This window comes from Sebastes fasciatus, chromosome 1 (genome assembly GCF_043250625.1).
Source record: "Sebastes fasciatus isolate fSebFas1 chromosome 1, fSebFas1.pri, whole genome shotgun sequence".
Lineage (NCBI taxonomy): Eukaryota > Metazoa > Chordata > Actinopteri > Perciformes > Sebastidae > Sebastes > Sebastes fasciatus.
Window position 1 is genome coordinate 35,787,791 of NC_133795.1, and position 23,966 is coordinate 35,811,756.

Here is a 23,966-nt window from a genome sequence, read left to right on the forward strand (position 1 = left end):
TTATTAATTAGTAATCCTTTAAAATTGAGTTTTTTTTATCAGTGCAGGCAGTTGCGGCTGCAGAAAGCTGTGAGTAAGAAGTCTTACGACTATGATATATTGATATAAGCATCAGTGCTTTGTTATATTTGAGACTAAGACCACCATGGAAGTGAGTGTTTTATATCAAAGGTTGTTCCACAATAAGACTTGAGGCAAGTGACAAATGGCTTTGCTATGAGAACACTGCTGAGGAGACAGCTATATTTGTATTTCTTCCAAATAAGCACACCCGGCAGCATAAGAGATCAAGTTTCACATTTTATTGAATATATAGGCCTCTTTCGTAGGGTGTGAAGTCCTCAGTATTTAGCTCCTAATGCCCTCTCCCCTGTCTTTGCCAGTTCAGTGTCATCTTTCAACAAGGAAAGAATGCAAACTACTACACATCATCAACATGATCCCCTTCTGTCCTGCGTATGGGGAACAAACACTTGCCTTTAGGGAAGGTCAAGCCACACAGCCTGGCCTTGTCTTTAGTTCATCTGTCGGGAGGATCACACAGTACAAGACCATTTAAAGAAAGGGTTTATAAATACATCCGCGCCCTTGAGACACCACAAGTGCCTGTCTTGAAAAACCTGGAGACACAAATCTAATCACCTGTTCACTGGAGATTCCACATCGGACAATAGAGCTACCGAGTTTACTGTCCAATAAACCGGGGCACTTTAAGGAGCACGACATGCAGGACTTTCCAAAGCCGAGAGCCGAGTCACGGGATGTCGGGAGTCAAGGAGAGTCACCTTACTAGAATAGGTGATAAAACGGGGTCGAAGTCGTTTCTCATGTCTGACAATGACAGTTGAGTTGTCAACAGCAAACCTTTGACTTTCATCAGCACAGAGGGGAGATGAGAGGGTCAACGACTGAGCAACGCCACTGACTGGTTATACTGTCAGACATGCAGAGGTGTAATCAGATATGCTGGAAAATATGGGAGTGAAAGTGACAAAAAAAATATTAGATATAAACATTTAAATTTGTTTTCAAATAAATCAGGTTAATTTAAGCAATAGAAAAAAGTGATTTGTTAAAAACAAGCCTTGATATAATTCTCTATAATTCTAATTTTCAGTAGACATTTGAAGTTTTATTGTTTATGTGAGCAAACTAATGCTTGGGATGGTCAAACTGTCAACATTATGATTAAAATGTAAAATATGAAAGAGTGATTAACTGAGGTGACTCAAATGTGCTCATCTTTTGTGCTACTAGATTATTAGTATGGTTGTTAATGGTTTGATTAAAGTAATTTTTGTCACTGTTTCGGATATAACAGTGCTAATCTGAAATATATATGTGTATTCTGAAGAGGTTTGTCAGTAAAATGTAGTCCTGCTAGATGATAAAACAAATGTAAGAGACTAAATTTAGTTGCATTAAACAATAAATTGCTTAAAAAAAAAAAAAAAAAAGAATCTTTATAATCTTGATAATAAGCATCCTTCAAGGTTCATTCAGTATTTAATGAAAGGAATAATCAACAGTTTTTTATTTATTAATTTGCAGCTTCTTCAGTTTTACTTTGCATCAGCATGCTAATCTTAAACCCATAAGCAGTGATTCAGGTATAAACAAAATGTCAATTCAATTCTGTTTCATTCAAAAATACTTTATTTGACCCTCAAAGTGGCAATTTGAGGCAAGTTTCCAAACACAAATACACATTAAGAACTCATTCATACAATCTAAACATACAACTAATGATGTTAGAAAGACTTGAAATACACAAGGATGGATGACAGTGGCCGATCCGTAGCTGGCCGTGTCTAACTAAATGAAACATGACATTCATTTGGCCTGTGATCTGAATGAAAGCGATGCTGTAATACAGTCGGACTGTTGACATCACTAGTGTTTGTAAACACTGCCGTCGTATTTAGAATCATAATCAGTTGAAAACACCCTGCAGATTACTACATGAGTCAAACTCAGTGTATTTGAAAATACATTCATTCAGTCAAAAAAGATTTGCAGTGTTTGAATACCTCTCTGTGCGTGCTGTGGCCGCGATCGTGTGATCATAGTCGGTCATAATATCAGCTTTCAGAGACAGTCCCTAGAAAGCTGAAGACCTTTGACCCAGCCAGACGACCCCATTTAGGACGGACACGTCTGTCATCCGTCTTGAGCTCGAGGATCCTCACACCCTCATGAACCAGCACAGAAATCAGACATCTGAGCCAGCAGATCACTGAACAATTGTCATTCTGTAGATTCATAAGAGTAGCTCGGCATTTTAGAAACAATTGTGGGTCAAAAATAGTGAAAAAGAAGCCTCAGACTGTGTTAGAGAACTGTCAGTAGCGGATTAATGGAAACCTGAGACTGTCTCCCCTCCAGACAGCTCCCTAGACGTCATGTGTACTTATATCAGCAGCCAGAGTGTAAACATACCAACAACAAGTCTTCACTTCTTACTTTAATATTGTATGTCCAGATCATTTACAATCGGCTACACTTGCTAATCTTTTGTCTGGAGCCGCCATGACAAGTAGGTTTGATTAGATTTATTTAAAATGACCTGTTAAGAGCACCAAATGAGATCGTGGTGTTTACAGATCTCCTTCCATCCCATGATTCAAATCAAAATAAATAACTTCACATTCCAGACGGTGTGTAGTTCAAGTTCAAGTTTATTTGTGTGGCACAATTTCATACAAAATGCAATTACTCCGACTGTAGACTTGCTTGAAAGTAATAAGTACAAAAATAGAGCGAGGACCCCCGAAATCCTCACCTGTCTGTTCCTTTATGCACTATAATCAGGTTTAATATACGGACGCAGAGACGAAATTATTCCTCAGTAATTGCAAAAATTCTTTGGGATAATATGTCATAAGTCTAAAAACAGGACTGCTTTTCTTAGACCCGTTTAAATAATATCTGGTCAAATTAGTCCCGATGAAAACATGTGACAGAGAAGATAGAAAATGTCAAACTTTTGACACCGCTCTCTGCTGCACAAGTCTGTTACATCATCGCTTATGTGGTTCAACTGTGTGACGATAACTGATAAACACTGGAAAGATTACAGATATTTGGGTAACAATATTTAGCATTTGTGATCACTATACAAACATGTAATAAAGGACATTTTTAAGTGTTTATTAATGTCCAGTACTTGACAACAACTTCTCCTTTTAGAGTCTGAATTACAACTGTGTTTTACTATATTGTCATGTATTATCAGTTTATACACCAGCCTCCACTTCTGTACTATAGTTATTGACGAATACATTTAACACATTCTAACTGCGTGCAACTACATTATACACTAGTGTGTTATAAACCATTTATTAAATGTTTTTATACCGCTCATGAATGCTAAATACTTAAAGTAAAGTGTTGCCAACCTTTCTAATGATCTAAGGCATTTAGACTTGTTACTTGACCGCATGTCACACATGTCTAACCAGTGTGATGCAGTGATGTTGCGGCATTTGTAATCTTAAACATTGGCCCCGCTCCAAATGCTTATTTGACACGTTGGCAGGCTTTATTATCATTCAAAGACATGCGGTGATCTCATTTTAGAAAGCTTTCATGTCGTGACACTGTGCTGGCAGAATTTCACACTGCAGTTTTTGTATAAAAAATACAATATTTTGTATGAAAATATCGTAAAAATAGTGATGTTTTTATTTGTAGTTTTGATAAGATGTGGTGGCATTACATTGACATTGACCTTGCAGTACCTTCAGTGCTTTGTAAAGGTATTTTTGTATCAAGGGGAACTTCAAAGCAGATGTCATCACCATTTGTTTGATAGGTTATCTTTCACAGGAAGCATATGTCACGTTTTACCGGATACATAAATATCCCCCATGACGCATTAATTAAACAACAGAGGACATTAAAGCGCTATAAATAAGAGTATTGTTCTTCCTTCCTCCCTACAAATCTAATTAACATTGGGATTTCATGAAAGGCAGACCTCAGCTAGTGTTTCTGCTATAATGAGGTTCATCATTTCCACAGGTTCTTAGATTAGCAACTGTTAGGCCCAATCCTCCCCCTTTGTCACAGGACAGACTTGCAAGGCTTCTGCAACAGAATACCAGTGACACATGAGAGCTTCTCCGCGGCTAAAGTCGGATCCGCTGCAGTGCCAAGGTGCATTAAAGAGATTATCGTAAAGACCAAAACAATGTCTGAACTCCAGTGAGGCCATACGCCAGCCAGAACAATATTTACACAAGGTTAAAGAAATGCTTCATTATAAGTGTCTTGATCTATTTATACACATTTAGATTCAGTCTCTAGTTTAACTGTGTCTATTGCGTGGCACCGATACTCTTCCTGTAAAATAGTTTACAACGAGACAAATGTTTTGTGGGTTTCTTCTCTCGCCATATAATGTATCCCCGAAGGACTTTGTGGCTTCTGTTTAAATGATACTGGATGAATACACATCAACACGTGTGTGCTTTTGTTGATAAAGCTGAGTTCATCTGGTGATGACGCCGATAATGAGCCATTTATACTGTACACATTAATCAACCATAATCATTTCAAACAGTGTATGTCTCATTTAAATTCTTATCACTTGCCTCTTTAAACCATGTGACTCTAAAAGTTCAGTCTGTAATAAACTGTCTGTCGTTTCGTGAGAAAAGATGTCGGAGATCAGATGAGATGCAAAAAATACTCACTCGCATGAGATCGTAAAAAGTACATGACCAAATAAAGAAAGTCCTTACAGCTGTTTGACCACAGATCTCTCTATATAAGAAGGGAGGCTGGACGCCACCAAGGACTCACAGACCAGTCAAGGTGAGTGTGTTACAGTCTTTTATTAGCAGAAGGAAAACAGGCAGCTTATCGAACAATGCAGGGCATAAACACCACAGAGTGAATGCAGAGCTCTTATTATGTTTGTGCCAAGACTTTAGTGTACAGTAAGTCCATATTTAATGAGAAATAGTTCAACTAGAGCTATTAATTCAAACTATTTGCGTCTTTCTTCAGAACACTCATTATCCGACCATCGATATCTGTTCATCTGAGGGGAGTGAAGAAGGTAATTCATTTATTTTACAGCTGTTTCATTTGCTCGGAAGACATTTTAATCGACAGCTGAGCACTGAATATATATATACGTGATGAGTCAGGCTTTGTTATATGAATGTCTGTATGTTCAATAAACCTTAATCTTGTGTGGAATCTGTAACAAATCAATTAACATTTTGTGCATCTGACTCAATTAATGATGTCTGCGTCATTAAATAGGAAAAAAAGACACATTTGTTGAGTCTTATTGCCGTTTACCTTTTATGACAAAGAGTTTGATACTTTTAAACTAGGATTTAGTGGTGCATGTTAACAAAGCACGGCATCAACAAAGATAATACACAGTTAATGGAAAATGAAACAGACGTCACCCTGTTGTTACAAACTGTAAATTTAGCTTTTGTGTTTAACTTTTTCTTTTCACATGAAACATAAAGAAGTTCTTCACTTGATGAGTGTAACATTCATCACAACATTAACAGCTTTGTTCATTATTGAAGTACTATCATGAGAAGAAATAAATGCTGTCCTGTTTGTACTTACTTGCAGTAAAGGGTCACCATGGGGGACGCGGAAATGGAGTGTTTTGGCCCGGCGGCCCTTTACCTCCGGAAAAATGAGAGGGAGAGAATTGAGGCTCAAAACACTCCCTTCGATGCTAAAACTGCGTACTTTGTGACCGAGCCCAAAGAGATGTACCTCAAGGGGAAAATTACGATGAGAGAGGGCGGCAAAGCCACCGTGGAAACTCTCTGTGGAAAGGTGAGCGTGATGGCAGTGGAGTAAAAACAAATGTTAAACAGTTTTAATTACACAGTGAAAACAGTGACAAGGCTGTGTGCTCCTCTGTGTGAAGCTTTTTCATATCAGTGCATAAATTGCATGTCTTGTGATGGAACAAAATACACTCACCAGCCACTTTATTAGGTACACCTTGCTAGTACCGGGTGGTCTTCTGCTGCTGTAGTCCATCTGCTTCAAGGTTGGACGTGTTGTGCGTTCAGAGATGGTATTCTGCATACATTGGTTGTAACGCGGGATTATTTGAGTTACTGTTGCCTTTCTATCATCTCGAACCACTCTGCCCATTCTCCTTTGACCTCTGACATTAACATGGCATTTCCGTCCACACAATCACCGCTCACCGGATATTTTCTCTTGTTCGGACCATTCTCTGTAAACCCTAGAGATGGTTGTGCGTGAAAATCCCAGTAGATCAGCAGTTTTTGAAATACTCAGACCAGCCCGTCTGGCACCAACAACCATGCCACGTTCAAAGTCACTTAAATCCCCTTTCTTCCCCATTCTGATGCTCGGTTTGAGCTTCAGCAAGTCGTCTTCACCACGTCTAGATGCCTAAATGCATTGAGTTACTGCCATGTGATTGGCTGATTAGCTATTTGTGTTAACAAGCAATTGAACAGGTGTGCCTAATAAAGTGGCCGGTGAGTGTATGTTCAGCACTATAATTTCTCATAACGTCATAAACCTTAAAGGGAAAGGTTAAAGGATTTTAAACTAAGTGGTTTTATAAATCGTAACCTCTGGCTGTAATACAAATAATAATGAATACTGACCAGCTCGCTCTCATCACATTGTTTCTGTCCTTGTAACAGACGATCACTGTAAAAGACACTGAAGTCTTCCCCATGAACCCTCCAAAGTACGATAAGATTGAGGACATGGCCATGATGACCCACCTCAGTGAGCCTTCTGTGCTGTATAACCTCAAAGAGCGCTATGCAGCGTGGATGATCTATGTGAGTTTTGACCTGATCGTCACATCAGTAGATGAAACAATGACTACAGGAAGACAGCAGTCAGTAAAAATCCTCTCTGTCTCCACAGACCTACTCCGGGCTGTTCTGCGTGACTGTGAACCCTTACAAGTGGCTCCCGGTGTATGACTCAGGGGTTGTAGCAGGATACAGAGGCAAAAAGAGGATTGAGGCTCCACCCCACATCTTCTCCATCTCTGATAACGCCTATCAGTTCATGCTCACTGGTGTGTGAGAAAGAGAAATTTGCAAATGAGATGAGAAGAGAGCAACTATTACAGAGTATATCAAATGTTTTGAACTTTAAAAACATATCTTGTGAGCAGAGGCTAATTCTTTAGTTTTTAAATATCTTAACATTATCAGATATTATAACTCCACATCATTGTTGTACATTTATAGCAAATTTTAGACATTTAAATAATGTACACAAAGCAGATTTGAAATTTACCAATTAAAATCTGAAAATATGTTTACTTTTTTTTTACAGACCGTGAGAATCAGTCTATCCTTATCACGTAAGTTTGCCAATTTTATAAATGATTTACCTAACATATAGTAATCCTGAAATCAATGTAAATACATGTTGAAAAAAAGGGCTCAGCACACTATGTTATTTAACAAAAACAATATACAGTAATATTGACTGACAGTATGATCTACAGTGGTTCTCAACCTTTTTTGTGTCAAGGACCCCCTAAATTGATGGACATTAAGTCACGGACCCCCATTTAATACGATTTTGCTTCAGGGATCTCCATCTGAAAAGATGTTGTTTGTTAGAGATGATTAAGACCAGAACTCTATAGTTGCAACTACATTTGAGGACATAACCGTGGAGGAAGTGAAACATGTGATCAGAATAGTCACTCTTATTCCTCTTACTCACATTGGGCTCACTTCTATAGTGAATTCAATAATGAAAATAAACTATCCCCCATTTTTCTGGGGACCCCCTGGAACTCCCTCATGCTTGAGTACCACTCTACATCAAAAGTGTGAACAAGAGTTTCTTTCAATGTTTTGTTCAGTTCCCCTAAAACGAGATGTTTCTGCTGCTAATTGAACTGTTTTGATGCTCAAAAGTGGAGAATCTGGTGCAGGAAAGACTGTCAACACCAAACGTGTCATCCAGTACTTTGCGACAATCGCAGTCGCTGGAGGAAAGAAATCTGAGCCGGCGGCGGCGAGCAAGATTCAGGTAAATAAACATCTGTTTTTACGTGTCAACAAAGCTGACATAGATGTGCTGAATGTGATCTTGGACCATCAGGTACGAAGCATGAATTTTTGTTTCCCCCTGACTTGTTTTGTGAATGAAGGGGTCGCTGGAGGATCAAATCATTGCAGCCAACCCACTGCTGGAGGCTTATGGTAATGCCAAAACTGTGAGGAATGACAACTCATCCCGCTTTGTAAGTGAACTTGAGTCTTTTCAAACAATATCCGAATGCACAAAGTTATAATTGTAATCAACAGTCCTCTTTTGAATAGGGTAAATTCATCAGGATCCATTTTGCAACATCTGGGAAGCTGGCCTCAGCAGACATTGAAACATGTAAGGGTAGAAATGATGAAGCAGATACCTCCATTTTTGTTCAGCTCATTAAACAGAACTGACCGGTGTCTCGCTATGTGATCGACAGATCTGCTGGAGAAGTCTCGAGTGACGTTCCAGCTGTCTGCTGAGAGGAGCTACCACATCTTCTATCAGCTCATGACGGGCCACAAACCTGAGCTGATAGGTGAGACCTTTTTTGATTTCTAAAGGCCATTCATTACCTGCTGTTTGGTGTATATTTGCTTACGGGCATTAACCACAAGTGCTTTCTTTCTTCAGAGGCTCTCCTCATCACCACCAATCCCTACGACTATCCCATGATCAGTCAGGGTGAAATCACTGTCAAGAGTATCAACGACATCGATGAGTTCATCGCCACTGATGTGAGAAAATTAGCAAATCCACACCTTCAAAAAAATTGCGTGCATTTAGAAATGTTTTGATTTGTTTCCTGAGAGCAGAACTTATGACTTTTCTATGAATACTCACAGACTGCCATCGACATCCTGGGCTTCACTGCTGATGAGAAGATAGGCATTTACAAGCTGACGGGATCTGTGATGCATCACGGAGCGATGAAGTTCAAGCAGAAGCAGCGTGAAGAGCAGGCTGAGCCCGATGGCACTGAGGGTGTGTTGTATTTTTGAAAACAAGTGAAAAGTTCTGAATTTAAATCTTTTGTATTCCCTATGAAATGACCCCTTCTTCGTTTCAGTTGCCGATAAAATCTCCTACCTCATGGGCCTGAACTCAGCTGATGTACTGAAGGCACTGTGCTACCCGAGGGTGAAAGTCGGGAATGAGTTTGTGACTAAGGGCCAGACTGTGCCTCAGGTAAAATGTTAACATACAGTGCTGTGAATCTTAACACTATAAATAGCCTGTTTAACCCTTAAAAAAATTATTAATGATATCAATGTTTTATCATTGTTGTATCTGTAAAAATCAGGTCAACAATTCCGTCAGCGCTCTCTGCAAGTCTGTCTATGAGAAAATGTTCTTGTGGATGGTCGTCAGAATTAATGAGATGCTGGATACCAGGCAGCCACGACAGTTCTTCATCGGCGTCCTGGATATTGCTGGGTTTGAAATTTTTGATGTAAGTAGCCTATGCTTGGCTGATACATAATCTTACGCAGCTTCATTTAAAACTGAGAGTACAATTCATTTCATTTTTAGTTGATGTTACTTAAGGCCTTTGCTGACCTTTGATATTTGAATTTCTTTAGTACAACAGCTTGGAGCAGCTGTGCATCAACTTCACCAATGAAAAACTGCAACAGTTTTTCAACCACCACATGTTTGTGCTGGAGCAAGAAGAGTACAAGAAAGAGGGCATTGAATGGGAGTTCATTGATTTTGGTATGGACTTGGCTGCCTGCATTGAGCTGATTGAGAAGGTGAGCGACATGCTGTATATTCACAAACACAGAAAACTATCCAATGACTTGAAAGTTTATGTTTTGAATAATCATTTCATCATGACAGCCGATGGGCATCTTCTCCATCCTTGAAGAGGAGTGCATGTTCCCCAAGGCAACAGACGTCACCTTCAAGAGCAAACTGTATGACCAGCATCTTGGTAAAACCAAGGCTTTTGAGAAGCCAAAACCCGCCAAAGGCAAAGCTGAGGCTCACTTTTCTCTGGTGCACTACGCCGGCACTGTTGACTACAACATCACAGGCTGGCTGGATAAGAACAAAGACCCCCTGAACGACTCGGTGGTTCAGCTCTACCAGAAGTCTTCAGTAAAACTGTTGGCTCACCTCTATGCATCACATGCCGGAGCAGAAGGTACATGCTGTTAGCTGTCTCTACATTATATAAAAATGCCAATTAATTTGTGTTGAATTTAATCATTTCAACGTAATTGTCATTCCACTGACAGCCGACGGCGGCGGCTCAAAGAAAGGTGGCAAGAAGAAGGGTGGTTCCTTCCAGACTGTGTCTGCATTGTTCAGGGTAAGATATGAAAGAAGGACTTATGTACTTCATTGCACTGATTTAGTGCCCTTTTTGCTAAAAGCAATGTTCTTTTAATTCTTCAGGAGAACTTGGGCAAGTTGATGACAAATTTGAGATGCACACATCCTCATTTTGTGCGCTGCCTGATTCCCAATGAGTCAAAGACACCAGGTATGTGCTCTTTGTGTCAATGTTGATTTAATTAATAAAGTTATAGAAAATTGGAGACAAAAAGCAAGTCAAAGAAAATGCGTCATGTGATTTCTTGTACTGATATATCGTAGGTCTCATGGAGAACTTCCTGGTCATCCACCAGCTGAGGTGTAACGGTGTGCTGGAAGGTATCAGGATCTGCAGGAAAGGTTTCCCCAGCAGAATCATCTACGGTGACTTCAAGCAGAGGTAGCAGAAATAGAACATTGCGGTCATTGAAAATGTTGTATTATCTTCAAGCTAGTGTGTCTAACTGAATGAAATCTTTACTTTCAGATACAAAGTATTGAATGCCAGTGTCATCCCAGAGGGCCAATTCATTGACAACAAGAAAGCCTCAGAGAAACTGCTGGGATCCATCGATGTGGACCAAACTCAGTACAAGTTCGGCCACACCAAGGTAGAGTAAGAAATGCTTCCCCGGACAAGGCTGTTTACAAAGAGGTGTAGGTTTAATTATCATAAATAATGAATTACTTAAAAATAATTCTGATTATTGACTCCCAGGTGTTCTTCAAAGCCGGTCTGCTGGGAACTCTGGAGGAGATGAGAGATGAAAAACTGTCTCAGCTGGTCACAATGACTCAGGCTCGCTGCAGGGGTTTCCTCATGAGGAAAGAGTTTGTAGAGATGATGGCGAGGAGGTAACGTGTCCGTCTGTTATTGATGGTGTCTAGATTTTAAAGTCTGAAACTTTTCAACATTTTTTCAACACAATTTCTTTCTTTGTTGTTGTCAGAGATGCCATTTACACCATCCAGTACAACATCCGCTCATTCATGAATGTCAAAACCTGGCCATGGATGAAGGTGTACTTCAAGATCAAGCCTCTGCTGAAGACTGCAGAGACTGAAAAGGAGATGGCCTCAATGAAAGAGGACTTTGGAAAGATGAAAGAGGATCTAACAAAGGCTCTCGCTAAGAAGAAAGAACTGGAGGAGAAGATGGTTTCTCTGCTGCAGGAGAAGAACGATCTGCTGTTGCAAGTGCAGTCTGTAAGTTGGATCACCACACTGCATGTGCATGTATACTAAATATCCTATGTCAAGTTACTGATTTGGCAATGACGTGAACCTGTTTGCATTGACTTCAAGGAAGGTGAAAACCTCAGTGATGCGGAGGAAAGGTGTGAGGGGCTCATTAAAGCAAAAATCCAGCTTGAGGCCAAACTCAAAGAGACGACTGAGAGACTGGAGGATGAGGAGGAAATGAATGCTGAGCTGACGGCAAAGAAGAGGAAGCTGGAGGACGAGTGCTCTGAGTTGAAGAAAGACATTGATGACTTGGAGCTCACCCTGGCCAAAGTGGAAAAGGAGAAGCATGCCACTGAGAACAAGGTTACGCAAAGGCTTTTCAATCATACATTTTCTTGTAGATTAAAAACTTCTTGTTAATTAGAAGTCATGTCAACTTTTATAGGTCAAAAACCTCACAGAGGAAATGGCATCTCAAGATGAGACCATTGCCAAGTTGACCAAAGAGAAGAAAGCCCTCCAAGAGGCCCATCAGCAGACCCTCGATGACCTGCAGGCAGAGGAAGACAAAGTCAACACTCTGTCGAAGTCCAAGGTCAAGCTGGAGCAGCAAGTGGACGACGTGAGTAACATCTACATTTAACAACAAAAGTTTTAACTGGTTAATAAAACAGCAAAAAACTGTTTTAAATTTGATATTCTTATGATTTCAGAAATTTGTAACTTTCAGAAATGCTTGTTAACAGCGACACCTGTGGCCGTGAAATCAACGAAAGTCAGCGTCAAGCTCGCGCTAGCTCGCTCTAAATATACATGAACGAGCATCACTCAAAACAGTGAGGCGACACACGTCAGCTAGAACCACAATATCACTCTATATTTCAGCTGCTTGGCAGTAATGTTAGCTGACCAGACGAAGGTCTCTCCATGAACATGATTTAGATCTGATCCTAGTGTTGGCTTTTCCTGCCTAAGTGCAGGCTGAAGCAGCGGGGCTCTGCTGCGTGTCTCCCCTGCTCAGCAGAGGAGACACCGGCACCCGGTTGGAGACGATAACGTTTCTATCTGTAGAGCTCCGTCACTTCACAAGACATGGGAAACCTCTGTTGGTCTGGAGGAGCTGCAGCATTTATTTCTGCACAAACGTCAACTGTACATTCACTAGATATTCTCAGAGATAAACTAACTCTTCTGCAGTGTGGAGTGAGCGCGCATGAACGTCTAGAGGTGGAGCGAGCTGAGCGAGAACGCGCGCGCTGTCTGAGTGAAGGCAGGCAGAGGAGGAGAGGCAGCGGCTACAAGCGAACGCGCATATGCGAGCGCGCATGTGTGGCGACTCGCTACATTTATACGCTTAAAAAGTTACAAACAGTCCCTTTAATACAGCTTTTGACACAGTGGTAAAAGAGAGAACACTGAAGCCGTTATCACCTAGATAAAATAATGCTGGATTACATGAACGGCAAACCACAAATATCATCAAAAATGGAGTTTGATTTTCTGAATATCTTAACGATTATAACTTTAATTTTATAAAACATCTATTGACAGCTTGAAGGTTCCCTGGAGCAAGAAAAGAAGCTCCGTATGGATCTCGAGCGAGCGAAAAGGAAGCTTGAAGGAGATCTGAAACTGGCCCAGGAATCCATAATGGATCTGGAGAATGACAAGCAGCAGTCTGATGAGAAATTAAAGAAGTAAGAATAAGCAAACGCCATCAGTCTACCTACTTGCAAAAAATTATTTCATGAGAGCCACTACTTATACATAACTTTAATACAACAATTTATTCTGTCCCCTGCAGGAAGGACTTTGAGACAAGCCAGCTCCAGAGTAAGATTGAGGATGAGCAGACGCTTGGAATCCAGCTACAGAAAAAGATAAAGGAGCTGCAGGTACAATTTGAATTATTAGTGGAAGGTTGTAGGAGCATTCAAATACCTTCAAGAGTTTTCAGTTAAACCTTGTGTGTTCCAGGCTCGTATTGAGGAGCTGGAGGAGGAGATTGAGGCCGAGCGGTCTGCTCGGGCCAAGGTGGAGAAGCAGAGGGCTGATCTCTCCAGGGAACTTGAGGAGATCAGCGAGAGGCTGGAAGAAGCTGGCGGAGCGACGTCCGCTCAGATCGAGATGAACAAGAAGCGCGAGGCCGAGTTTCAGAAGCTGCGTCGTGATCTCGAGGAGTCCACCCTGCAGCACGAGGCCACCGCTGCAGCTCTGCGCAAGAAACAGGCTGACACCGTGGCAGAGCTGGGAGAACAGATTGACAACCTCCAGAGAGTCAAACAGAAGCTGGAGAAAGAGAAGAGCGAATACAAGATGGAGATCGATGACCTCAGCAGCAACATGGAGTCTGTCGCCAAAGCAAAGGTGAGAGAGCTAGATTTTCTTACAAGGAGCAAAAACAAATAACGGTAGTTTATTTATACTAATATTTGTTTTCTTTTACCAGGGAAACCTTGAAAAGTTGTGCAGGACATTAGAAGATCAACTGAGTGAGCTCAAATCCAAGAATGATGAAAATGTTCGTCAGCTGAATGACCTGAGTGCACAGAGAGCAAGACTACAAACTGAAAATGGTATGAATATCATGGTTTGGTGTTCAAAAACTGGGCTCCCGTTGTATACATTCTGTATATTAAATCATTGTCTTGAAGATACCTAAATGAAACTTTGCCTACCTATTGTTTCTCTCCCATTTTTAACAGCCCTATTCCACCTTCACTCTCTTCTACCTAAATTACAGATTTTGTTGCACATTGCACACATCACTAGCTGCAAACTTGCAAAAATGTATTTCTGTTCAACGTAATGGAAAGCAGAGGAGGAGAGGAAAAGCTTTCTTGTGTGATAATGTGAACACTACATATATTACGTTGGCTGTTGCAATTTTGCTGTGATGTACATTAAATCAACTAATATCTTTTTGATCAGGTGAATGTTCGCGTCAGCTGGAGGAGAAAGAAGCTCTTGTTTCTCAGATGACGAGAGCCAAGCAGGCTTACACTCAGCAGATTGAGGAGCTGAAGAGGCACATAGAGGAGGAAGTTAAGGTAACAGTGTATGAAATCAGCAGGATAATCACGGAGGAAAAGGCCATCGGACGATTGATATCAGATACTAATCAGGTGCTCATTTGGTTCACAGGCCAAGAACGCCCTGGCTCACGCTGTTCAGTCAGCTCGTCATGACTGCGACCTGCTCAGAGAGCAGTATGAGGAAGAACTGGAGGCCAAGTCTGAGCTGCAGCGTGGGATGTCCAAGGCCAACAGCGAGGTGGCTCAGTGGAGATCCAAATACGAGACTGATGCTATTCAACGCACTGAGGAGCTGGAGGAGGCTAAGTAACGAACAGTCCTGAAATCACACCATTTCCACACGGCATTGATTCTGTAAATCACCATATAACCTGTTTACTGTATGTTTTAACAGGAAAAAGCTTGCTCAGCGTCTTCAGGATGCAGAGGAATCCATCGAGGCTGTGAACTCTAAATGCGCCTCTCTGGAAAAGACAAAGCAGAGACTGCAGGGTGAAGTGGAAGACCTGATGATTGACGTGGAGAGAGCTAATGCTCTGGCTGCCAACCTCGACAAGAAGCAAAGGAACTTTGACAAGGTTTGATGTTTTTGTATAAACATATGGTTCGGACTGGTTCATGTGAGGTGACCCCAAAAAATAACCACTCAATTGTTTGTTAAAGGTTCTTTCAGAGTGGAAACAGAAGTATGAGGAGAGTCAGGCAGAGCTGGAAGCAGCTCAGAAGGAGGCTCGTACATTAAGCACTGAGATGTTCAAGCTGAAAAACTCCTATGAAGAAGCTCTGGACCACCTGGAGACCCTGAAGAGAGAGAACAAAAACCTGCAACGTAAGACAATTCATTCTTTTTTTTCCCCAACAGATATGCACTCTAAACACCAAGTCAATAAATCTGAAGTATCTCTATTATCTTTTTTTTTTATATATTTCTTAATATTCTAATATGTATATTTTATAAATCTGCACCAACAGAGGAGATTTCAGACTTGAGTGAACAACTTGGTGACACCGGTAAGACAATTCATGAGCTTGAGAAGGGAAAGAAGACAGTGGAAAGTGAGAAGATAGAGATCCAGACTGCTCTGGAGGAGGCAGAGGTAAATATCAGCAGAGCTTTAGAGCACACCCGTTGTGAGACTTGTTGGACTTTATATGAAGGAACTGTTATGTGCTCGAGTTGATAAAGGTCACACTTGTTCACAGGCTACCTTGGAGCATGAGGAATCTAAGATCATGCGTGTTCAGCTCGAGCTCACCCAAGTCAAGAGTGAAATTGACAGAAAACTCGCAGAGAAGGACGAGGAGATCGATCAGATCAAGAGGAACAGCCAGAGAGTGTGTGAGTCCATGCAGAGCACTTTAGATTCGGAGGTCAGGAGCAGGAACGATGCCCTGAGAATCAAGAAGAAGATGGAGGGAGACCTCAACGAGATGGAGATTCAGCTGAGCCATGCCAACCGCCAGTCGGCTGAAGCCCAGAAACAGCTGAGGAACGTGCAGGGACAGCTTAAGGTACGTCCTCTGAAGGACTTGTGGCGGAGCATCTTGTTTCAAAAAACAAGCTGAAAGTGTTTGCTGATATATCTATCAATGTTTTACAATTTAGGATGCCCAACTTCATCTTGATGAAGCCATAAGAGGCCAGGAAGACATGAAGGAGCAGGTTGCCATGACGGAGCGCAGGAACAACCTGATGCTGGCTGAGATCGAGGAGCTGAGAGCTGCACTGGAGCAGACGGAGAGGAGCCGCAAAGTGGCTGAACAGGAGCTGATTGATGCCAGCGAACGCGTGGGACTGCTGCACTCTCAGGTATGCTCAAAGCTTGACAAGCAACAATGTTCTTCTATAGTTCAATACATGAAAATGTATTTTTTTGCTTCTTTAATAATAGAATACCAGCCTCATCAACACCAAGAAGAAGTTGGAAACCGACCTTGTCCAAATCCAAGGTGAAGTGGAAGATTCTGTCCAGGAAGCAAGAAATGCTGAAGAAAAAGCCAAGAAGGCCATCACTGATGTGAGTCATCCTTATGCATTTCTATGTAACTGAACACAAAGTATTAGTGCATAATATGTCAGTGCATAACATAATATTTTAGGCTGTTTCTCCTCCATTTCTGGTGCTTTAGCAGTTGAAACATTAGACTGCAATAGGCTTATATTCAAAAATATAAAATTCAACGACATTTCAGGCTGCCATGATGGCAGAAGAGCTGAAGAAGGAGCAGGACACCAGCTCTCATTTGGAGAGGATGAAGAAGAACCTGGAGGTGACAGTGAAAGACCTGCAACACCGCCTTGATGAAGCTGAGAATCTGGCCATGAAGGGCGGCAAGAAGCAGCTCCAGAAACTGGAGGCTAGGGTAAAGACAGATTCAATGTGATCTCAACTTTTGTTATAATATTAAAAAACCTTGCCCTCCAAGTAACAGCATAAATTGTTCATGTTTCAGGTGCGTGAGCTCGAGACTGAGGTTGAAGGCGAGCAGAGACGAGGATCAGAGGCTATCAAAGGTGTTCGTAAATACGAGAGAAGAGTGAAGGAGCTCACCTATCAGGTAGGCAGTTTTTTTTCCCCTCCTATTGATTTGGTACAGCCGTCTGATAAAGATGCAAATTGATCAATTTCAATCACAAATTCATGTTAACTGCAGACTGAGGAGGACAAGAAGAACGTCATCAGACTTCAGGATCTGGTGGACAAGCTGCAGCTGAAAGTGAAGGCCTATAAGAGGCAGTGCGAGGAGGCTGTGAGTCAGAGACTTGTTATATCTTTTTCACCTTATCGTCTCAAATACAGCTGAATCCAGTCAGACCTGGAAACAGAAAAATACAATCGCACTCTTCTTTTATGTCTGTAATGATGATGGATGTTGACTCCAGTGTTGAATTTCCCCTCACAGGAGGAGCAGGCCAACACTCACCTGTCCAGGTACAGGAAGGTGCAGCATGAGATGGAGGAGGCTCTGGAGAGAGCCGACATCGCCGAGTCTCAGGTCAACAAGCTGAGGACAAAGAGTCGGGATATTGGAAAAGTAAGTGATACATAAAACTCAGGCAGTGGGCTGTTGTAACGGTTTCATCGGTTTCATGATCTAATGTTGTTTGACAGTTCAAGACTTCACATACATCAGTGTGCTGCTGTGTTTTAGTTCCATTACATTTGGATTTTAAAGTTAAATCTACATGCATGTTGCATGACAACACATTTTCCTTTCATAGGCCAGATGCCTCATTATTTATTCTTTCTTTTTTAGGCAAAGGATGGTGAAGAATAATCTGCAACCTCTTCGAGAGACTCTAATGAGAATCATAGAATATGATTTTTCATTGAACTGCTCTCACTATATATTGTAGATCTATATTAAATAAATGATGTTGCCAGTCTGCTGCCTTCAAACTTTTCTTTGCACAACACAAACATAACTATTACTACTTGGTTTGCGGAAGAGAAAAGAAAGTGAAGGTTGGGGTTCTTGATACACTTGAGCACATAAGCATATTATGTCATTATGGTGTTGAGTCCAGGTGTCTTGTTGTTTAGCCTGGGATCTGAATCTACCAATCAAACTCACCCGCTTAAACTCACAATATCCAAATATCCAGTTTTGACAAAAAGCAAATTCTTCTTTTCATGTTATTTTGCTACATTTTAATTCATTTCAATTAATCCAAAGTTCATTTTGTTGATGGGAACAATTACCGTATGTGTGACAGTCTTTGTCCAAACCTCAGTTCAGTCATGAGACAGAACGAACGACTACAAGTAAATAAGCATCTGAGTTACCAACACGCTCTAGAGCAAAGAAAAAATGCAAGTAATTTTACGGATATTTGTATGGATATGTACCCAAATTTCATCAAATCTGCAGTGAAAGCAGCAGTGGGTACAATTGGAGCAAATATGATTTAAAAAAAAGTTATTTTTATAAAACGGTCACTATATCTTGACAGCAGTGCATGAAACAGATAATCTGAAAAAGATCATGTGCCTCTGTGTCCTCCGGTGATCCTAACGGCATCTGCAATATTTCACAGACCGGAGGAAAACAACCAATCAGAGCCGAGCTGGAGCCTTGCCGTCTCTGAGCAGCTGTCAATCACTCACAAACTCTGATCAAACGGTCAAACTAGGCAGCGCTGATCAAATATGAATCAATATTCTGTTACTGTAATGCCTATTTCTCTCCTCAAATGTTTTCAGAAACATCTTGTAGTGTACTGTTTAGCTGTAAAATGAGACAGTTTGCTCCGGCTGGTGGATGCTGCTTGGTATTTCCTCAACAGATCTCAACATGGTGGCCGGGTCACAAACTTCCTCATTATATCGCATTACAGTAACAGAATATTGATTCATATTCGATCAGCGCTGCCTAGTTTGACCGTTTGATCAGAGTTTGCGAGTGATTGACAGCTGCCCCCATTGAATGAACAGCCAATAGGAACTCGCTCTCTCTCTGAAATGACCTGTGATTGGTCAAAATCTCCCGTCACAGGCTAGATATTTTAAATTCTGAAAACAGAGCCATGAGGAGGTGTAGAAGTCTAGTTTTCTCTCAGAACACTTGAATTACAATATGCTGAAAGGTTGTTATGGGATTTTTTGCCCAAGGATGCCAAAAATATTCTGCCTACTGCAGCTTTAATAGTTTGACATTTTGAAAAAATAAGTTTATTCACTCTCATGCATTAGAGAGTTAATGCTATGAGAAGACTGATACCACTAAAACCTAAATTGTTTGTTAAATATGAAGCCACAGCTAGCAGCGGGTTAGCTTAGCACAAAGATTGGGAACAGCTAGCCTGGCTCTCTCCAGTGGTGAAAAAATCCACCTACCAGCACCTCTTAAACTCACTAATTAACCCAATTATATCTCATTGGTGTAACTGGTATAAAAACCGAAGTCTAAAAACAACACATTGTGGGTTTACGGGGTTAAAGTGGCAGTAGGCAGAATATTTTTGGCATCATTGGGCAAACAATCCATTATAACCTTTCAGCATATTGTAATTCAAGTGTTCTGAGAGAAAACTAGACTTCTGCAGCTCATCATGGCTCTGTTTTCAGGCTTTAGAAAATCTAAAGAGCGTTCCTATTGGCTGTGCTCCGGTCATGTGACAAGTTCTTGGCAATCCTTCAAGCCATCTCAACATGATCTCAACATGGCTGCTGGGTCACAAACTTTCTTATTTTACAGCTAAACCGTGCACTACAAGATGTTTCTGAAAACATTTGAGGAGAGAAATAGGCATTAATGTAATATAATATTAATTCATATTTGATCAGCTCTTACTGCTTGTTTTCCTCCGGTCTGTGGAATCTTGCAGATGCTGTTAGGAGCAACGGATGACACAGAGGCACATGATTTTTTTGAGGTTACCTGTTTCATGTACTACTGTCACGATATAGCAACCTTTTTATAAAAATAACTTTTTTAAATCATGTTTGCTCCAATCTCGCCTACTTCAGCTTTAAGTGCCTGTGCCTGAGTATTTCTTGGCTGGGCACAGTGACTCCATGGAGTCCTGTCTTTGCCATGCTGTGAATGAAATGGTGAACTATTTCTCTTGCACAAACCAATTTCACTACACGCATAGATAAATACGGCTTAAAGTTAGGACAAATATTCTTTACTTTCATCTTTATTGCAAAAAAATTTTTATGGTAATGAATTTAGAATAAACATATTTATCATTATCTCCTGTACATGGTGTCTCTCACCTTCACCACTGGGCAGGTCTACCTGTGAAGCAGTGAAAACACACACTTTAACAACACAATCAGCATTATCATGGCATTAATATAATATATAAGGAGTCACTAGATGCAACATTTTAAAGACAAGCATCCAAATAGTTGTGAGTAGAGATGGAGTGTGTTTTACTTGTTGCATCGCTGCTCTTCCTGACTGCACAGTTCCACAAATCATTTGGGAGTAAAGCAATCCAGTACCGTGTGCTTCCTCTTTGGGGAGCCATATCATTAACATCGTGACAAATGACAGCTGCCTTTCTCCCACCACTAATCTTACCGCACCTGTTTGCTCCTGAATCTACGGCACCAGACACAACTTTATACTACTATATAACTGTCAGAGGTCTCTCATTATTGCACCCACAGGTAGTATTTGTATCGTTAAATGTGTTATTTTGATCCTTAGTTCATATGCATAAAATATCAACACACAGCTAAGTGTGGTATATCACAGTAGTATTCTCTGAATAACTCTAAAACATGTTTAAATTCTACTTGGAGTGCCTTCCAAATAACTGTATCCATGATAGAGAAGTATCAAATTCACATAAAAGAAACCTGCTTTAAGTCTCAGTCCTGTTTCACCTGTTAGCCCATTTCACATCCATGTATCTCGAGTATTTTATCATAAATCATTTCTTAAAAAAACAATATCCAAAGTTATTAATTCAAGTATTTAAGCAGTTATTAACAGTGTAGTGAAACTCACTACCTTCTGAATATTGTTTTACAATCTTGAATAGAAATATGCTTTCTCACGCATAATGCAGAAACTTTTAATCATATTAATAAACTGCTGGACTATAGACTAAAAAGAGACAAATTACACAACAACTGATGTTACATCAGATTGTAGGTCTCGTTGATAAATTGAAATTAAAACCAGTTTTACCCAACGGGAAGTCGTGTTCTGCAGCAGACCTCGTCTCTCCTGAAAGCTTCATCTGTTCTCTGTCTCTGATGTTCAGTTTATGAGGGACGAGCCTCGGAGGTCTGCTGGTTATACTTCATACGGTGGATTAAAATGACAATGAGATTCAAACTGCTTTGCCAAACACTGACGATCTGATATCATGGCTAAATTAGACGGTGTGTTTTTTCTTTAAGCCAACATAGCGAGGCACTATGCCTGCTGGATAGAAGGTATCACTAATCCAAACAAGACCACTGAGAGCAGCTGGCATGCAGGACTGTTGATTTATTAGAGAGGAGCCAAAACAACGCTGAAACTCCCGTCCAGAGCTTTTTGTGTCTGTGGAAGTAGCCAGCGACCTATCGTCTTTCGCCTGAAGACCTCTGCTTAGCGTTTGATATCTTTACTGACTGACATTACGAGCAAATGCACATGACCACCACACACGCTGCTTGACTCTTGGATTTCTTTTCTGGTCCTTGCCAAGCCGCCCAAAATTCATGTTTTAATCCTCGACAGCTGGCACAGAAACACTGCACAGTCTCTCTGCATTAGATAATGGAAGGGCTGTTCACTGGAATATAGTGGAGTGATACAGTTCAGTTCACTTTATGACATACTATATTATGAATAATTTATGGCATACAAGATTATGACATTTTTATAAAAAAAATTCTGGGATACTATACAGTATTATTACATTTTTATAGCACATGAAAGTTTTAATGACATTTTATGACATTTTTTATGGCATACTATACTATGACTTTTTCAAGTAAATATTAATGGCATACTATGCTATAACTTTTTATGTTTCATGAATGTTTTTGGGACATTTTATGACACTTTTTTATGGCATACTATACTATGAGTTTTTTATGAAATATTTGATGACATACTATACTATGACTTTTTATGACATTTGTTACTATGAATTTTTTTATATGACATTTCTTTATGACTTTACTATGATATTTTTGGGACATATTTTATGGCATACTATACTATGATTTTTTTTGTGAAATACTATACTATGACTTAATAATGAAATATTTTATGACATTCTATACGATGACTTTTTAAATTATATTTTTTATGGGATACTATACTATGACTTTTTTTTTACATGTTTTACAGCATTATTTACTATGAATTGTATTACCTTTTTTATAGCATACTATACTGTTATTTTTTAATGACATTTTTATGGAATACTTTGACTTTATATGACATTTTTTATGGCATACTATACTATGACTTTTCATGACATTTTTAACTCAAACTCAAACATTCAAACTAAGAGCTGAAATATTTTGCTAGAAAAGTTGGAAGCTAAACTGTAATACTGTCAATGATGGAAATTGAAATTAATTAACAGACAGAAAGTAGTATTTTAGTAGAATGAACCTTTAAAACTGTAAGTTGCTAGACAGCAAGTAGTATTTGGGCACTGGGCAGAATAAACTTTTAAAACTTTTGCATTTTTTCGACATAGTATACTATGATGTTTTTGCATTTTGTTTTACATACTATTATGCCGAAAAAAAGTCATAGTATATTATGTCGAAAACTTTCATAAAAAAACTCGACATACTATACTATGACTTGTTTTCGACAAACTATATCCATTATTATGCCCAATTAAAAGCACTGCACCATGACAAGTGACAACTGTTCCTGGAGTTGGGCTTGGGCAGCAAACAGTTAGTGCTCATCACTTCTCGGCCTTTTGGCTGAGATCAATTAGACAAACTGAGAGAGCTAATTCACTTTAAATATCCGTCAAGAGAGTGCAAGGACTTTGAAGAGATGGCCGCTCCGACCCTAAACAAGCAGTCGATTGCAAAGGTTGGGCTGAGGTACATGTGCGTTTCCAGGCTACATCAGCAGAAGATCAGGTCTCGTCCGGAGCGTACCACAGCTTCATCTGAAGGTAGTAGATGTCTACTGCATCCAGTGGAACCAACAGGAGAAGTCTTTGGACGTCACCCTGAGGAAGGAGGTAGTGGCTGAGGCTTGCCAAGCTAATGCCAGGGTAAGACCGCTAGCCAGCTACACAATTTTGAACCTGGACAGACCGAACTTTAGAACAATCACCCTCCATATGATCAACCCTTTTGTGACTGACTAGCGTTGGCTGCATTTTTGGGGCAGTATGGTGAGGTTGTGACTGCAGCCAGATACATGAATGACCCGATGGGGTTTTGGACTGGAAGGAGGCAGTTCCAGGTGCTGCTGAACCCTGACACGGAAGAGCCTGGTGGCCTTAAACACCCACCTGCCTTTTTCAGCCTTGGTGGAGACCGTGGGTATCTGTACTACTCTCTGCAACCAGCCTTCTGCAGGAGGTGTAGGCAGTCTGGTCACACAGAGGCAGGCTGTGTCAGAGAATGCTACCGTTTCTGTGGGCAGGCAGGCCATGAAGCCAAGGACCCAAGGCGTGTCATGGATGTGGTGGACTGGACCACCTGTACCAGAGCTGTCCTAGTTGCAAGAAAAGCTTTTCTGAGATGGCTAAAGCTACTGGTGTGCTGGAGGGAGCCAAGGAGCCTGGAAGGGGACCTAAACATTCAGACAATGTCACAGAGACGCCAGCGCAGGCAGATTCGGGTGCTGGTCCTTCAGAGAGTGGAGTGCAGGCAGTGAGCCGGGAGCAGGATGATGCACGCACTGTAGGAGCGGATGAAGAGGTCCAGGCACCTGCTGACAGTGAGG

The 23,966-nt window shown here is 40.7% G+C and overlaps 1 protein-coding gene and 2 long non-coding RNA genes across 3 annotated transcripts in view; 1 reads left to right on the forward strand and 2 right to left on the reverse strand.

The window, feature by feature from the left end:
* The window catches only part of LOC141777011 (uncharacterized), a 42,235-nt gene extending 24,273 nt beyond the window's left edge, over window positions 1–17,962 (forward strand). The window contains exons 44-82 of the mRNA XM_074650923.1: window positions 5,610–5,817; window positions 6,672–6,815; window positions 6,904–7,060; window positions 7,324–7,351; window positions 7,920–8,034; window positions 8,156–8,248; window positions 8,328–8,391; window positions 8,480–8,578; window positions 8,674–8,777; window positions 8,886–9,024; window positions 9,110–9,228; window positions 9,344–9,493; window positions 9,624–9,794; window positions 9,883–10,189; window positions 10,284–10,357; window positions 10,444–10,531; window positions 10,645–10,762; window positions 10,850–10,973; window positions 11,081–11,217; window positions 11,313–11,568; window positions 11,668–11,910; window positions 11,993–12,169; window positions 13,099–13,244; window positions 13,352–13,442; window positions 13,525–13,914; window positions 13,997–14,123; window positions 14,479–14,597; window positions 14,692–14,888; window positions 14,977–15,160; window positions 15,246–15,411; window positions 15,555–15,679; window positions 15,786–16,094; window positions 16,189–16,392; window positions 16,475–16,600; window positions 16,776–16,946; window positions 17,037–17,141; window positions 17,238–17,333; window positions 17,487–17,618; window positions 17,841–17,962. Of these exons, the coding sequence (XP_074507024.1) occupies window positions 5,610–5,817; window positions 6,672–6,815; window positions 6,904–7,060; window positions 7,324–7,351; window positions 7,920–8,034; window positions 8,156–8,248; window positions 8,328–8,391; window positions 8,480–8,578; window positions 8,674–8,777; window positions 8,886–9,024; window positions 9,110–9,228; window positions 9,344–9,493; window positions 9,624–9,794; window positions 9,883–10,189; window positions 10,284–10,357; window positions 10,444–10,531; window positions 10,645–10,762; window positions 10,850–10,973; window positions 11,081–11,217; window positions 11,313–11,568; window positions 11,668–11,910; window positions 11,993–12,169; window positions 13,099–13,244; window positions 13,352–13,442; window positions 13,525–13,914; window positions 13,997–14,123; window positions 14,479–14,597; window positions 14,692–14,888; window positions 14,977–15,160; window positions 15,246–15,411; window positions 15,555–15,679; window positions 15,786–16,094; window positions 16,189–16,392; window positions 16,475–16,600; window positions 16,776–16,946; window positions 17,037–17,141; window positions 17,238–17,333; window positions 17,487–17,618; window positions 17,841–17,861 (5,824 nt within the window). The 3' untranslated portion in view covers window positions 17,862–17,962. The remainder of the gene's footprint in view (window positions 1–5,609; window positions 5,818–6,671; window positions 6,816–6,903; window positions 7,061–7,323; window positions 7,352–7,919; window positions 8,035–8,155; window positions 8,249–8,327; window positions 8,392–8,479; window positions 8,579–8,673; window positions 8,778–8,885; window positions 9,025–9,109; window positions 9,229–9,343; window positions 9,494–9,623; window positions 9,795–9,882; window positions 10,190–10,283; window positions 10,358–10,443; window positions 10,532–10,644; window positions 10,763–10,849; window positions 10,974–11,080; window positions 11,218–11,312; window positions 11,569–11,667; window positions 11,911–11,992; window positions 12,170–13,098; window positions 13,245–13,351; window positions 13,443–13,524; window positions 13,915–13,996; window positions 14,124–14,478; window positions 14,598–14,691; window positions 14,889–14,976; window positions 15,161–15,245; window positions 15,412–15,554; window positions 15,680–15,785; window positions 16,095–16,188; window positions 16,393–16,474; window positions 16,601–16,775; window positions 16,947–17,036; window positions 17,142–17,237; window positions 17,334–17,486; window positions 17,619–17,840) is intronic.
* LOC141774143 (uncharacterized) lies at window positions 288–781 on the reverse strand. Its single transcript, XR_012595236.1, has 2 exons — window positions 643–781; window positions 288–524 (listed from the first exon to the last, which is right to left on the reverse strand). It is a non-coding gene; the product is annotated as an uncharacterized LOC141774143 (long non-coding RNA).
* Window positions 841–3,411, reverse strand: LOC141774137 (uncharacterized). The gene is made up of 3 exons (XR_012595233.1): window positions 2,440–3,411; window positions 2,031–2,252; window positions 841–966 (listed from the first exon to the last, which is right to left on the reverse strand). It is a non-coding gene; the product is annotated as an uncharacterized LOC141774137 (long non-coding RNA).
* Window positions 17,963–23,966: the final 6,004 nt, after the last annotated feature.